Genomic DNA, 15,464 nt, shown 5'->3' with positions numbered 1-15,464 from the left:
AAGATTAGTGTTACATCGCTTTTTTTTTGGCTTGCCAGTATACTAATGGCATTTTGCGTCTCAGGTGGGAGTATCCCCTGTTAGTGTTATCTGCGAGAAGTAGCACTCTCTCCCTCGCCAGTGCCGGTCCGACTCCGAGTGGAGATGGATACTGGACAGGGAGACGCTTTGGGGGGTGCTGCGACACAGTCACAAAAAACAAGCTCTCCTTTTTTTTTTGCCGGTATAAACCACCTTTTAAAGAGTGACCTTGCGTCAGCGCATCCCTGACTGCGTGGACACAACACGTACCGACGTACATGTGAATATATTTACTTATAGATTTTCCTAAACTCTGGACTTTTCGTCTGTCGTGTTACTAAATGGCATTAGAAAGTCTGATGTCCGATCCGCAAGCGGAACATTATGATTTGGGAAGACACTTTTGCCATCTGATGCTGAGACATATCACTAGACTAACTGTTACACTCACGGCAGTCCGATCATTGGGCCAGGAGACAAAGCCACGCCAACAAGGTCAGTAACCTTGTGGCTGCAATTCACCTGTTTATCCTCGGCAAACAATTGAGCGAAAACCACTTTCGAATGCCGACTTCTATTATATTTGGCTGCCAACATAAGCACAGACGTCGAGGAGGTCATATACATGTCACGGATTGCAGTGCACATGATCGAGGTGGAATGTTTCTCCCTTCAACGGTAAATGCAAGGTGGCTAACCGTGGAGTCCCGTGACGATGACGATGCGCCCCTCGCTGCGCTTGATCTGGTTGATGCCGAGCATGATGAACTTGTAGGTACCGAGAATGTTGACGTTGGTGGCCCATTCGAGCTCGGGGGACAGCATCCACTCGGTCTCACCATAGCAAGCCACGCCAGCGTTGGCAACAAGGCCCCACAGAGCTACGAAGGTGGATATCGAAATTGGTTAGTTAAAAGATCCATGAAGACAAAATACAAGGTGGGCTCGCTAGAAATGCTGCTTTGTCCTGATAAAAATGATACCGATTTCATCGCAAACATCGAAAAAATAACGGAGATATGAAAGAAAACGTGTGGAGCTTTGGCGACTCGCTAGCCAGTTTCCGGCAACTTTTCTGTGACGTCACAGAATCTTGTTTGGGTGAGTTACGGCGGCCGAACTAATCAATCGCCAGGACACAAGACTGGACGATTGTAGTGGGGTCCGCTAGTTCCGTTTGATCAAATCACTTGAATGCTAACCTGCACGTAACCCACTGAAAATTATGTTTTTAGTCCTGCCCATACGACGTCACACACGCCGAATACACGTCACTGTGGCGCGAAATTGGGAAGTTCCTGAGTATTTCTTGCGTTTTTATCGGTTAAAAAACGTCTTTCGTGGCGGAATGGAGCTGAGCGAGGTACTGAAGCCTAACTCTGTGAAGTTAAACAAAGTAGTATTTTCTCTTCACGGACCCTTTAACCAAATGACTCCTTGAGTAAGTAAAATTTTGCGGCTTTATTGACAACGTGAGACGTTGAGACGCTACAAGATCTCCGAATGGGCAGAATGACCTTGGCGGATTTGAGATGATAATAGATGGTGATAGTTTTGATTTTCCAATAGCTCCTCCCTTATATTGCTTGCTTACACACGCAAAATGGTTCCAGCGTTTGTAGTCTGCCTTTAGTTTTGTACCTGCGGTCAGCCTCAGCGGTATATCAAGGCGAAATATTCTTGACGAAAAAAATTGGCTTGAAGCAGCCGCACATTCAACAATGAAGGTATTTTAAACAAAGATGGGGTTCCGTCAAAATTTCGGTCATTTGGTTTGACTATATCTGCATTAAAAATATCAGTAGTGATATTAATAATGAAGGTGCTCTATTGACAGAATCTCGTGGGTAAGAACTTGTCGTTAACAATGCCGAAATATAAGGTTGAAGTAGCATGCGCCTTTTTAAACTCCATGTGAATACGTCGGGTTGTTTGGAACTGAGCTATGGTAAACTATTCTAAGCAGGCGCTAAACACATCCCTAGATCGACCTATGTTCTGGGTGGGTGCGGTCGAGGCACCTGTGAAAATTTAATTAAACGTTGAGTACTGTAGGTCACTCGGATCACGGAGTTTCCGACTAATATGCAGTATACGGAAATCTGGCGCTGCAGTCGCGTGCCTTAGTGAGCGCCGCCATAGCTTATGGGCACCGCCACAGCACATACTTGGCTAGTAACCTTTTTTTTCTGTTGAAGCCAAAATCGACAACTGATGCAACATTCTCTTCTTGTTCATCGAGCATAAAACTTCTAAACAATTCTTCACAAACAGATCTTTCTGGAATTCTTATTTCAAAATATTTCAATACATTTAACTAATCATTCTTCATAAAACTGTTGCCTTTTTATAGCCAGAGCCAACTTTTCAGCCCGTTCATTAGCCATGCCAAGTACAAATTGAATGTGCCTTCCCGGTAACGGAACACTCGCAGAAGCAAGGTTCGCCTACACAGTTGCGCCACATTTCTAAGCAGGTTTAACATGCTCCACATCAAAATCCGAACTCCTCATGCTATCACCCCACGCTGCCACCCCTAAAACAGCACCCAGCGTGCATGTATATCTGGATAATGCTCCAATACCAACTGTGAATAGCATAAAAATACTCTGCCTAGTCATCCAAACCAATCGCCGAAACACATCGGTCCTACACACCTTTTCCTCACACGTAGCCCGAATCATAGGCTTCCTGAGGCGCGTAACTGCTAGGGTCCATGGCCTGACGGAGAAGGAGCGCTGTCGATTTATCCAAGCATTTCTACTGAGGCGCATTACATACTCCCTCCCATATCGGTCCCTTTCTACCACGGAAGTGACCAAAGTAGATGGACTCATCTGTAAGGCCTACAGGGCGGCTCTCGGCTTGCCTCCTCAGGCATCCACTGCTAAGCTATGGGCCACCGGCACCTACAACTCCCTGGGCAAATTAATTGAAGCGCACCGTACGGGATATCGCCTGGCTAAACACACACCTGGCGAACTCTTACTTAAGGAGCCACAAATAGACACTCCTCTTACATCAGCCCCCACGGGTCGCATGACACCCGATTATAGAGATAGGATAACAATTCGTCCACTCCCCCGTATTATGAACCTTACTCATCATACTGCCCGACGAGTTGCTCGAGCGCGTGCCCTCGTTTGCACTTCCCCCCTCGCCAAACACCTTCTATGCAGATTCTGCAGCACACAGGCACAAGCCGGAATTCACTGTAGCTGTCGTCTCCTCGCCGACTACTACTACTCTCACGTCTCTCACTATTCCCACCACAACCCCACATGTTGCGGAAGAGGTGGCCATAGCTCTGGCTCTCGCACACCGGCCGCCCCCTGATCTAATATTATATCTCATTCAAAAACGGCCAGAAAAGTTTTGGCTAGCGGCAATATCTCCACGCTAGCCTGCAAAAGTTTGCTTCAAAATTCACCCTCCCGCATCCTACGGAGCTTTTCTGGTTACCGGCACACACGGGGCTAGACGGTGCCGAGTGGGCTCATAAGGCGGCACGAGCATTCGTCACCCTTGCGCCTGACGAGACTACTACTCGTGAAAGAGTTTACTCCGCGAGGGACTCCCTCACCACTTACAGGGAGGTTACAGATTACAACCGCCTCTCCCGCAACACGCTGCCCCCGGCTCACCCATCTCTAACCCCTCGGAGAAACGGTTGTGGTGCCTCCTCCAGACGAAATCGCTCCTCAACCGAGACCTCCATCACATTTACCCATCCGCCTACCCCTCTCCTCTCTGCCCGCATTGTGGCGCTAAATTCGCAGTGCAACACCACATGTGGGCCTGCCCCTCTGACCCCGACCCCACGATAACTTCCCCTGACCACTGGACGGAGGCCCTGGGCCACTCGTGCGAAGACTTCTAGCGCCCACTGGTCACCCGAGCACAAGACGAGGTGGCGGCCCTTAGGGAAGCCATGGCACCTTCCGCCAGTGGTGTCAATAAAAGTTTTTATTTCTCTCTCTATCTTGCAAGTATATATTAGTATGAAACTAAGGCTCGGACGTACGATCACCGTTCAAATTATCCCTGATGTTGTCGTATGCGGCCACGATTGTGTCGTGCTCCAGGTAGTCCACGTGCAGCGCGGTGACGCCATTCGACATGAGCTTTCGTGCACCTTCTGATCTGACATCGAGGCAACCCGCAAACACGGTGAATCCCTTGTTGTGAAGGGCCAGGGCAATGGCGTTGCCGAGTCCTGTGTCGCAACCTGCAGTGTGACAAATGTCTTCTGTTGGCAACATTCGCAGCTTCGTTCCGAAAGTACCAATAGGGCCATGAGAGAAATAACTACACAGAGCACAATGAGAAAAATATGTTCTGAAATGAAAGGTTGTTGGTACCTTTTTAAAACGATCACCAAGAGCGCAAAACAAGAATATACACGAGAGTACGAACGTACACAGATACAGCACTGTGTATGATCATACTGCCTTTCTGTTATTTTCTTATTTCGTGCTGTTGAATATTCTTAGACCAATATGCCCTAGAATATTAAATTATTCTTCCATTAAAAATCGTTCGTATTAGACTATAGGTCAGGGTAGACCCTCCAAGATACTGATACGCTGTGTAAGACACTACAACGCATCACGGTTACAGCTTGATAGCGGCGCTTAATATTGATGAAGGAGGTGAGTGATTGCCGCTTCGAAGCAGTTTTCGGTTCCCAATTGCTTCTCCACTTCATATATGCAGTTTCGTTATGCGAGCGCGATGTTGAGAACAATTTTTGCCGTACCTGTGATGAAAACTGCCTTGCCAGTCACAGAAAGCCGACGGCCGAAGCTGGCATTGAGCTGCCTCTTCACGCATAAGCCAATCATGATGGAGAATGCAAGGCGACCAACGAAGGAGATTGCAAACTTGATGGGTTGCGTCACGGTGGTAATCACGAACGCGCACAAGGAAACCAGCACGAACGACGACATGGGAGTGTTGGCGCGCCGCCTCGGGATATCCATGGATGGGTCAAGCTGCGCCGGAAGCAGTCGGAGCTGGACAAGTGGCAACCATGTTCTCATGCAACGTGCAGTAACAAAAAATATCCTGTTCGCTACCGGGAAGGATCCGCTCCCACATATATAGCCGAGGCTGCAGCTAGAGTCATAAGAACGGCTGATAAGCTAAGGGCTGCAGAATTTAAATTACTGTTGAAAGGGCAAGCGCGAATGCTGACTCCGCGTTGGGTGATATACACTTTCGAACCGCTTGCTACGGCGTAGCATCACCCGTCTCTGCACAGTCTATATGAGCGCTTATATAGACTGGTGCCTGATTTATGTATTTTAAGTGTATAGCACTTTAGGGGTTCGCCTTGTCGTAGTAGCTCGCTCGATGGACTCAAGTAGTGCCCCAAGGTGTGCCGTCGTAGCGGCTGTCGTGGCGGCGTAACCCAAAGGCTTTAAAATCCAAGCGGTTTATATAGTCATACGCGTTCGGAACTCGTCAACCGCTTGCGCTTGTCATACATTTCCCTTTGTTTAGCGCAGAGAAAACTGTTGGCTTATTATAGAGAAAATATGCGTAATTAACCGGCTGCGCCCGCATTCATTTAGTTGGGAACGCTCGTTAGGTTCGTTTTTACGATATTAAGCGGAAAGAAGTGGCAGTGCAACGCCCGCACGTGTGGGAGAAAAAGCAAGCATAAAAAGAACACAACACCCTCTCGCGCAGTTTCAGGCAGGGGCAGGTGAGCACTGCGAAGGTGGGAAATTTGAATTGAATAGGTGGTAGCAGTAAGCGGGTAACGGCGCTACAGCCCTTTATAGCGAACCACAGCTCTGAACTTCTGAACTTCAAACAGCTTTCACATTGTGTGGAACGGCTTTAATTTTGTTTCCTAATCTCTGCTTTGATTATTGTTTTACTAGTAAGTTCTCAGGAACGCCGCAGCTCATGGTTCAGGCGTGACCTTAAACGTGTTGTCAGAAATGAATACTTCAGTTGTGAACGCTGTTTACTTCTCAAGTATAAAGTCCATGATGCAGTTTAGCAACGCCACTTTGTCCAACACCTGTTATCGCGCTGTTCGCGCAGACCTCACTGCTTCACTTTGATTAATAGCCGGTCAAGATTTTAACCTCTTGCTATCGTGAGAGGAGTCAGGCTTTTATACTTCGATATAATTACGTGTGAATACCTCAAGCATATACTATTGTACCGGTGCGTGTACCTTTACGTATTGAGCCATCTTGACGAAGTCAGAACGAATCAAAAGTTCACTTACATTTCTGGGATAATGATCTTGCCGAGTCAATGGCAGCAGTTGCAGTTACCCTTACTTCGGTTCGTGTGGCTGCTGTGGCTGTCGCTCGGATTTCTTCCTGTCGGGCTGATTAATCCTAGGGAGCCTCCAGCATTTTTCACGCTGTTCGCTGAAGACAGACCAGACGCACAATTACTGTATTCTTTTTCTTTTACCATGAACCGAAACAGCTCGTGCGCAGGGCACAAGTTGATCTGTCTTTACGGAAATAAATATAATGGTGATATATCGGTCATTCTTAAACACACTAACCCCGCAAAATGTATAAAAATTTCGAACAGCTAACTAAAATCGTCATCCGAGTACCTTGGGCGCTTAAAATGTGCAAAACTATCCTCAGGCGCTTTAATGGTCACTTACTATTGATTAAAGAATAAAACTCAGATATCTGGCCACATCATGGATGCATTTTTACGCAGGAGGTTGGCAGTACGATAGTCACAAGGAGATAGCTGTTCACTCAAGTACTGGCGCAAAATGACTGAGCTGCAGCTGTTCATTTGAATGAGGACGATGATGTTAATGCGTCTCGAAAACTCTGCACATGGGGGTTAGCTCATTTTGGTAAATTTTGTAAGGCTGCTCAGTGGCATGGAGAGACCAGACTATAAACGTTTATCGCTTCGCTGATGCTAAGTTAACATAACGTCCCAGGTCCGCGCAACTAGGGAGTCCGAAATGCAAGAGAATTAAGTCTCTCACACTTGGGAACAGAGGCCAGGGCTGCAGCGACCGTTAGTTGCCTCAGTTATAGCGCAGTTTTGTGCTGACCGAAGTTATTACTGAAGTTATTTAAAGCGAGCAGCGGGAAGAGAAAGAGGAGGAGAGATGGAGAGCTGCATTTGGTGAGGAAAGTTTTGCTTGAGAGGGTGGGAATAGAGTGGCAGGAAGCGATGACTAGTATGAAAGAAAGAAAGAAAGGCAGTAGTAGAAAGCGAGAGTAGTACAATGCTAGAGGAGGTGATTGGAAGGGGAGAAAACAGTGAGCGAGAAATTCATATTTCTCCGGTGGTTTGAAAGAAGGGAAGGATTTGAGAAAAGTAATAACGTGGACTGGGAACAGGTGGTGGGAGTGAAGGTGGGGAGGAGGTCAGAAATTACGGTGTAGTGTAGGAGGGTAGCAGGGTATGTCTAGAGGTGATAGTCTAGCGGTGCGGAGAGAAATTGGGAGACCGAAAGAGGAAGCCTAATAGAGAGGGGGAAGAGAGTAAACGTGTTTATTGCAAAATGCAATGGGAAAATAGTAAAAAATTCACCATCACGAAGAATTTGATCTTCATTTGACGGCAGATGCGCGTAGCCTTGGCAACGCATCACGTGAGTCGCCGTGATGAGCACCGCCACCGTAGTCGCCGGAGGCAGCTTGGCGCATGAGGCCTTCGCAATTGGGGCGACGCCTGACCATGTGACTCGCCACGTTCCCGGCGAAGGCAAACGTTCGCCATAGATAAGAGTGAGCCCGCACCGTATTTTGTGAGCGTTACACGGCAGGAGGAGGCTCTGAGTCGTCACCGGAAAGCTGCATATGAGAACCTCGTGGATATCGCTCGGCGAGCGGCTTTTCCGGAGAGGGCCCGAGATGCCCAACGGACGAAGATAGCATTGGAGACTCAGGAAGAGTGATTCCTCCGTCTCGAAAAACGCCGGAAGCGGGACCACAACTGCAGAAAAAGGCCCAATGTAGACGACTCTGCGACAGAGAGAGGGTGGGAATAAACTTTAATTAAATAAAGGAAATGCTTCAGACAGGCGTCCTCATTCCAGGATGCCTTGAGCTCGGGCCGCCTCGATAGCCCTTTTCATGAAGCGCAGCTGATCTTCGAGGCCTGAGCAAGCCAAGGCGCTCTCCCAGAGCTCCGTGGAAAGGTGGATGCTAAGGGCGCCTAGGGAAAACTTGTAGCATCCGCACGCTATGTGTTTGAGAGTACCAGGCTCTCCACAGAAGCGGCAAAGTGAAGAAAAGTTTGTTCGGTCAAAGAGCTGAAGTCTGGTGGGATGTGGGAAGGTGTCGACCTGCAGGGCACGCAGTAATCTTTCCTGGTTCGTCTGTAGCGATTTTCGGGGTGAAGAGTAGCTTTTACTGGACGGCCTATAGTGCTGCGTAATTTCGTCGTATGTGAAAACAGGTTGCATGCGCTTAGTCTCGGCTTCGGCTTTCTCAGTGCTGGTTCGGCGGGTCAAATGTCCAGATACGAAGTTGGCGATCTCGTTGCCTGGGAGCGATCTTGTTGCCCATACAATCCTGACTGGTCTTGTTTTATGGTCTCTGATCGATTAGTCCAAGTTTTTTGACGTACACTCGACCGTAGGCACAGTTGCGGCACGTCGGCTGGGAGTCTGAGATTATAACTTTGGCGTCGCTTTGGCAAAGCGCAAGTGCTATCGGCACTTCATCGGCTTGGAAAGGGCAGTGTCCGAGGATTGAGATGATGCACTTTTGCTGCTGACTTGAAACGACGGTGGCTGCCGTAGGTGCTTGTCCGATATAACAGCCTCCGTCCGTCTCCAACGGCCCTGGACAAGGGAGTGAACGAACGATCGCTATCAGAAGTTAACCATGTGAAAGCAGGACTTCGCCTTACTTGGTCGTAGGTCGTAGTGGTCTAGTGGAGCAGTTTCACCTCGCGGGAGATTTTGAACTTGAAGTAATACCACCTTGGATAAAAACTAGAAAGAAGGATGTGAGAGAGGAGGAGGCGACTCAGCCGTGGCATGAAGACAATTGCGAGAACGTTGGCTCATCTCTGCCGAAGCTGTGCAGTCTGCGCCGTACAACCGCTGAAAGCGGCAAGCTGTGTCCGATAATTCGGCAGGCGTCGCTCGAGCTGCTTATGAGTTGAATCGGACACGAAAGTACTAGCGCGCAAGGCGGCAGGCTGAAGCCAGCGGAGAAGGGGAACTTCGCCCAGCTAAGTGTCGCGAGAAGGAAGGAGATGGACGACAGAGACGAGCTTTAGATGCGGCAATGGACACTTCGTCTTTTACTTCGATGACGGCTTCAAAACTGATGAAGCGAGGGTAGCCAGTGCTCGCACTACGGAACGTAAAATTACACATATCGTTTTATTGGCAGAGATGTGCATCGGCTGCTTTCTCTTGCCCCACCGGCCTAGTTGAGCTAAGCCGAAGTCATTTATTTGCATTGCTGCTCTCACACTCTTTTGTACTGGTAAGACAGTATGGTAACGCATTCGCGGCGGTTGCTTTCACGCTACTACCAGTCAGCTTTCTGCTGCTTAGAAATTATTGTGCAGCTTCTTGAGATGACGCTATTAAATCTTTGTGCTGGCAACAGAAATTCCATTTCGCCACTTAATTCCCACACAATTTCCAAACCTATTACCTTTCAGGTTTTCATTAGCACGCTGGTCAACACAAAGGAACAAAATTCTCTTTCACCAACTCAGCATTACGGGATGTTAACAGTGACAGGTGCTGTAAGCGAGTCCACTGCTTAGACGATTTCCGGTGGATCATTTATCAATCCCGTCTGTAAAATCCCGTTGGCCGTGGCGGAAACATAGCCTTTCCGATGTGGGCTCTGTAACGTTCAGCAGGACATTATTACTCCCGTAATCCCATCTAGCCAGCTTGAACATTCTGGGAATGTTTTTCTCCATCTAGTAACATCACCTGTAGTAGTTGGTTGTTCCCGTACACGCAAAACAGGACTTAACCGTCTTTAAAGAAGAGAAAATCTATGGGATGTAGTTTCTAGGCTGCAGGTTTTGGACGCTATCTAGAGCGTAGTTCTCATTTTAAAAGGCCTCTCAAGTCTCGTAAAGTGTTACGCTCTCCGTCACTCAATCATCACGGAAAGCTAGTGAGATGCTGCGAACGCAAAGGGCCCTGTTTTTTTTTCAGGAAGTAATACCAAACAAATGTCGTGTTCATGATGTTGTCCGGTTGCATGCCGAAGACCCTGACACTGAAGGCCCACATTTCACGGTGCATGACTGCATATTTTATGATTGCTGCCTAGGCTGAATTTAAACATTTTAGATGTGACAACTTCGTTGTAGTCTTCAACCCATCTGGCTCAAATCCAAACAAAAGATTGTGACACAGAGAGTTAGTCTCTGTAACCACCCCAAAATAAAAATGTGCCAGGGAAACTCACTGCCACTGCCTTTAACCGGTCAATAAATTGATCACTTAACAGACATTTATTCACACAAAGCAGATAGGAGCCGAAATGTTACTCCTGGTGGGGTGGGGAAAAGTGTTCGTTTGAAGGGCATGGAGGAGTCTTTACAGCTTACTGGGTAGTTGTTTGTGCGCTGGGGGGTAATGCTGTCATTCTAGTCGATAGTGCTGTGTGATTTCTTGGTACTTGACCATCGAGTGCATCTCCTCAGGCTCACTTACGGCAACAGAGGCTCGGCGGGATAGCTCATGAGCCTGGAGATGGGCGGTCTCGTTGCGCAGAACGTCGAGATGAGCGGGGGCCCAGATGATCTTGATGGAACGGGTTGGGGGGCGTTGTGCAAGAATCTTGAGGGTTGTGTGGTGAATTCTTCTGCTGGTGCAATTTCGGCACGCCTGCTGCAAGTCGGTGATGATGAGAGTAGCTATGGTTTGACTCTGGGCGAAGGCGATGACCGCTCCCTCCGCTTGCAGTGGGTTGTGTTGTGGTATGTGTGGGGTTGTGTCTTCATGACTACAACAGCCGTCGGGGCATGAACCCCGCGATGTGTAGCAGCATCCGTGCAGGCAGTGTTGGATTCGTTTCCGTAGTGCCTCCAAATGTCTCTTGCTCTGGCGTCACGTCTCGCCGCGTGGTGCCCAGGGTGCATGTTGCGCGGTAGAGGCGGAACAATAAGGCATTGACGGATTGTGTGTGGGATGCTTCTTATGTCTGGAGGAGAATGTTGGAGTGGGACTGAAACTCCCAGGCGGGAGAGAATGGCTCTGCCCAATCGTGTGGCTAGCAGTCGCACTCTTTGGCTTCAGAGGTGGCCTCGATTAATTCTTCTGCGATGTTGTGGATGCCAAGCTTGAGAAGTCGGTCTGTGGAAGTGCTTGGCGGAACTCCGATGGCTTGTTTCTAGGCTTTCCGGATTATCGTGTCTACTTTCGTGAGTTCTGCCACGGACAGAAGAGCATCTGGAATAGAGTAGGTGATCCGGGATGTGATGAATGTTTGGACTAGTCGAAGCGTGTCTGCCTCCCGCATACCTCGCGTTTTGGAGGAAATGCGTCGGATCATGTGGGTTACTTGTTCTGTAGTGTGTTTCAACTTGTTGATTAGAATGGAGGATGTGAAACGTTTCCGCCTAAATGCCTGCCCGACACCTGGATGCTTAGATAGAACGAAGCACCTCACTCAGGATGATTGCGGAGGCGAGAATCCCCAAAAAGCGATGGTCCTTTCGGGTTAGCTAACGGCGGAACGCCGATCGCGTGCATTATCCTGTTGTGTGAATTCTTATTACTTTTTAAATGCCGTGCCTCACCCGGGACACCAAACGCGTGCGTTAGCTTTTTGTATGGTTCTATATTATTCCCAAAGAACGATGTTTTCCCCTACATTTAAATGCGTGGTGACACGTCGCCGAAGTCACCACACAAAGAATAATTTGTCGGATCGATCATTTGCAGCCTGAAGGGCACCTTTTCCTCTCAGCGAATCTGTTCAACTCTCCCGACCTCTAGAGGCGCGCTCTGCCCAGCTTATGCCAGCCCGAGCAGCTTCGGCTGGTGCAGTGGGCTGTAGCGGCTGGCTTGGGGTCCTGGTACCGGCTTGGTAGCGGCTTGGGGTCATGGTCTGAGGACTCCACCTCCTGCCTGCAGGCTGCATACAAATTTTGTATATAATAACGTTGTTTATGCTCTTCCTACCTCGAAGAGGAAAACCGCGCACGACTTCAATTGGCGCTGGAAGCAAGGAGTGGTCTGCAGTGAGACCACCATCTATAGCTGAAAAAACGGAAATGATGATCTCTGCGTGTCTAAGCAGAACTTTCCACTACAGTATAAGAGCCGCTTGCAGCACAGCGGCGGCAGCAGACGTTGAAGGATACTGCACGTTGACCGAAGAAAATGTGGAGACTACGTGTCGGATAAATTGTGCGCGTTATGTGCCCGTTGGGTAGACCTTTGTGAGTAAAGCACGTGACGTACCTCGGGAGAGATCCATTGGACCTTTCCCGGGATACGTCACGCGGCGGCCGGATCGTCACGCTGGGCGTACGTGCTGTGCTGAAGTCTCCAAAAAATTAAGGCTACTTCACACTTCCACCCCGATGCTCTGAGGTCACCACACTTTGACCAACGGGTGGGTTCACGGTCGGCGCATTGGGTAGCGCTAGCAGCACGTGCTTGATTGCTTTGGGCGCTAGACGCCGTGTCTTTTCGTGTAGGACGGGATGATTGTGTACACAATATTTCTTGTGCCACCAAAGGATCGTGCGCCCTGTTTTCTGCTTTAGTATTAATGCACTCTACATCAAGCTTTTCTTTCTTCGATGTGCGCCGAGGAGCGTCTGTATTTTGCGTTACGCCGCATTTGAGTGCGCGGTAACTGCGCGTTCTGGGCAAAAACACCGAGGTATTGCGGTACAAACTTAGTTTAGCTGATTTGAACAACGGCATATTGTTCAACTTCATGAGTGATATAACATCTCCGCCCGTTCCTACGTGAAATAGAGGCCATCGAGTGAAAAAAGCTATGTTGGCATACAATAGCATCCCACTGGTGGTGACGCGTCATGCATCCTCAAGCATGTACCATTTAGAGCAGTAAAAATACAACACAAAAATTCTACACTTTACGTTGCCGTCGTTGCGTCATCATCCGGCCTCACACCCGTAGGCCGCTCATGCTGCGGTGCAATGAATCGAGAAAGCTGGATTACGAAGGGTTTAGCTTGATCGCTTAACTTTGGGACTTGCACTGGATTACAGAGAGAGCTGCTATATCGTCAAAAAACATCGACGGGCGCAGAAACGTAAGCGCGATTATGTGTGAGTTTGCAATCAGCAGTTTATTTCGGACAGCCGTATTTCTGCCTACACGTTTACCAGAAATTTCTTTCGAATGCTTCCAAAGTCGAAGTGTTTCCTAGAAATGTCGTTACACTGCGCTTTCCTCCAGGCGTTACTTACTGTAATGCATCCGGTGTGCAGGTCATGGGACGACTTCGTGGCAGGGCATTTTGGCAGCTCTGCTTCAGGGCGGGGCCAATGCACGGTGATGGGGTTTGTGGCTGACATAATGCGGAGGCTTCCTCGGAGGACTAGGGCCAATAAGTACCAGAGCATCGCCCACAATGGCGCCATCAAGCTGTACCTCAAAAGAGATCCTTAAAGTGACACTGAAGTGAATTTGTCAAGCTCCCGGTTTTGCTTGCACTGCGTAGACTGGCTCAAATTACCACACTTTTCGTCGTTTATTTGGTTGATAAGAAGGTAATCATTTTATAAAGCGGGAAATAAGAAAAACTACCATGCGCGGTCTGTGGCGGCCGCACCAACTAAAGGCTTTGACGTCGGGAAGGAGGTGGCACCGTGATTGGACGATGTCCAAGGTCAGCATTCACACAAGTTTCGGTTTCGGTTCTATTAAACAACATGCTTGGCATCCGACGGCAGCGTTGGATGGGCATTCTCCATATCTCAGTAATCGTTGTACCGCGCTTCTGCCATGTGTTCGACTGTAAAATGCCTAAGATAAGCCTCCCAGGACCGCTTGGAATCGTAGCAATTCCTAGCTTAGGCCTACGAAGTGAATTAACGCCCTCTGCGTCACCGCAGACGCTCAAATTCCATGCGCTTTTCCCACATACTCGGAGCTTGCCTCACTCATGCCTGTATCGTAAAAAGCGTGTTCGCACCAGGCCAAGGGTCTGCTGATTCTGGCCTGTGCCCACTGCCCGCAAGTAGTCGGTGCTTGTGGCAACAGCATGCCAACGAGAACTGGCTAGCGCGTCAGTGTCAGTCAGGGTTGCCACTGGTTGCTACTTTTCGCCTAATTGGCGACTTTGAGAGGCCCGTGTCGACCTAAAATCATGAATGGCGACATGGCGAATTTCTGGCGATTTTCAGCTGAGGACTCTCCCCCTCATCCGGTTCCCCTTTCTCCATCTGCCTCGGCGGCATTGCAAAGCTTTGCCGTCGGGCCTGACGGAGAAAGCGGCGTTCGAAGGGCTGTTTGTCTCATTTTGCCCGAGGCGTGCGCATGTCTAGGCGGGGGCCCGGGGGGGGAGTGGGACGTACGCAGCTGTCACGACTCCCGTGAAAATCTGTCGCCGCCGCGGCGCGCAGCTCGCTAACTTTCAGCGCGCTTTTGGGTACTTATCCGTCCAAGCCCAGCCGCCACTTTTTTTTCTCCAGCACGTCCCGAATTTGACGGTTCCATAACAAAACATATACTTTATCTGTATCCCACTGAAGCCGAACTGCGTGGCATTCTCCATTCACTGGACCATCTTGTCTACAACGTCTCTGCTCCACTACCTGCCCGCATTCGTATTCTCACTGACTCCAAAAATGCTATTGACGAGTTCAACAAGGCTTTCTCTGATCATCCTACTGTCCACCCGATTCAAGCTATGGTCAACATACTCGCCAAGAACGGCACGTGCACTCGCCTCGAATGGATACCGGGACACATGATGCAGGGACATGGCAACCAGACCGCGCATGCAGTCTGCGGCTAGGGAGAGCCTCCTCGTATCCCCTCCACTGGATGACCAATCCCCTGCTGCTGTCTCGCCCACCTCCTGTCGCCTGCAACTGACCACGCTCGCCACGCGCGCCGATGCCGCCTAGCACCAAGCACTCCGCTTGGCTGCCTACACGGCGTCCCTTCTCTACCACGCCCAGCCGAAATTTTCATTATTAAGACTCTTGCGAATGCTGCTCTCACTCCTCACATAATATACAAATGAATTCACCCTGGAAAGTCACTACCCCAACGTTGTCCGCAATGTTCAGCGACTTGTATCGCGGACCTGAACCATTTAATCTGGCACTGCACTGCATTCTCAGACCATCGATATATTCTCGAAAATGCACTCCCAAATGGTTCTTAACCAGCTAATCCTCCATACCATGACCCCCGATTCCTCGCCGCACTAAGCACTTTTTCCCTTGAGAGCGGTCTGGCTCGAGTTGTGTGAGCCGGGCCTAAACCCACTCGGTCCCTCAAACTGGG

The 15,464-nt window shown here is 49.3% G+C and overlaps 1 protein-coding gene across 1 annotated transcript; it reads right to left on the bottom strand.

Annotated features, from left to right (window-relative positions):
* Nucleotides 1–714: 714 nt before the first annotated feature.
* On the bottom strand, nucleotides 715–4,865 carry LOC144143115 (D-beta-hydroxybutyrate dehydrogenase, mitochondrial-like). Its single transcript, XM_077674920.1, has 3 exons — nucleotides 4,781–4,865; nucleotides 4,046–4,249; nucleotides 715–902 (listed from the first exon to the last, which is right to left on the bottom strand). The coding sequence occupies exons 1-3, from the start codon at nucleotides 4,863–4,865 to the stop codon at nucleotides 715–717; spliced, it is 477 nt and encodes a 158-aa protein (XP_077531046.1).
* Nucleotides 4,866–15,464: the final 10,599 nt, after the last annotated feature.

The sequence above is a fragment of the Haemaphysalis longicornis genome, unplaced genomic scaffold (genome assembly GCF_048455015.1).
Source record: "Haemaphysalis longicornis isolate Haplotype H1 unplaced genomic scaffold, Haemaphysalis longicornis Haplotype H1 scaffold_6, whole genome shotgun sequence".
NCBI classification, from domain to species: Eukaryota; Metazoa; Arthropoda; class Arachnida; order Ixodida; family Ixodidae; genus Haemaphysalis; species Haemaphysalis longicornis.
This window is presented reverse-complemented; position numbering and strand designations above follow the sequence as displayed.

Coding starts and splice junctions, on each gene's coding strand:
- LOC144143115 (XM_077674920.1), bottom strand. CDS start 4,865: ATGATTGGCTTATGCGTGAAGAGGCAGCTCAATGCCAGCTTCGGCCGT. Junction 4,250..4,780: donor CAAGGCAGTTTTCATCACAG/GTACGGCAAAAA, acceptor GTCACACTGCAG/GTTGCGACACAGGACTCGGC. Junction 903..4,045: donor GGATAATTTGAACGGTGATC/GTACGTCCGAGC, acceptor CCACCTTCGTAG/CTCTGTGGGGCCTTGTTGCC.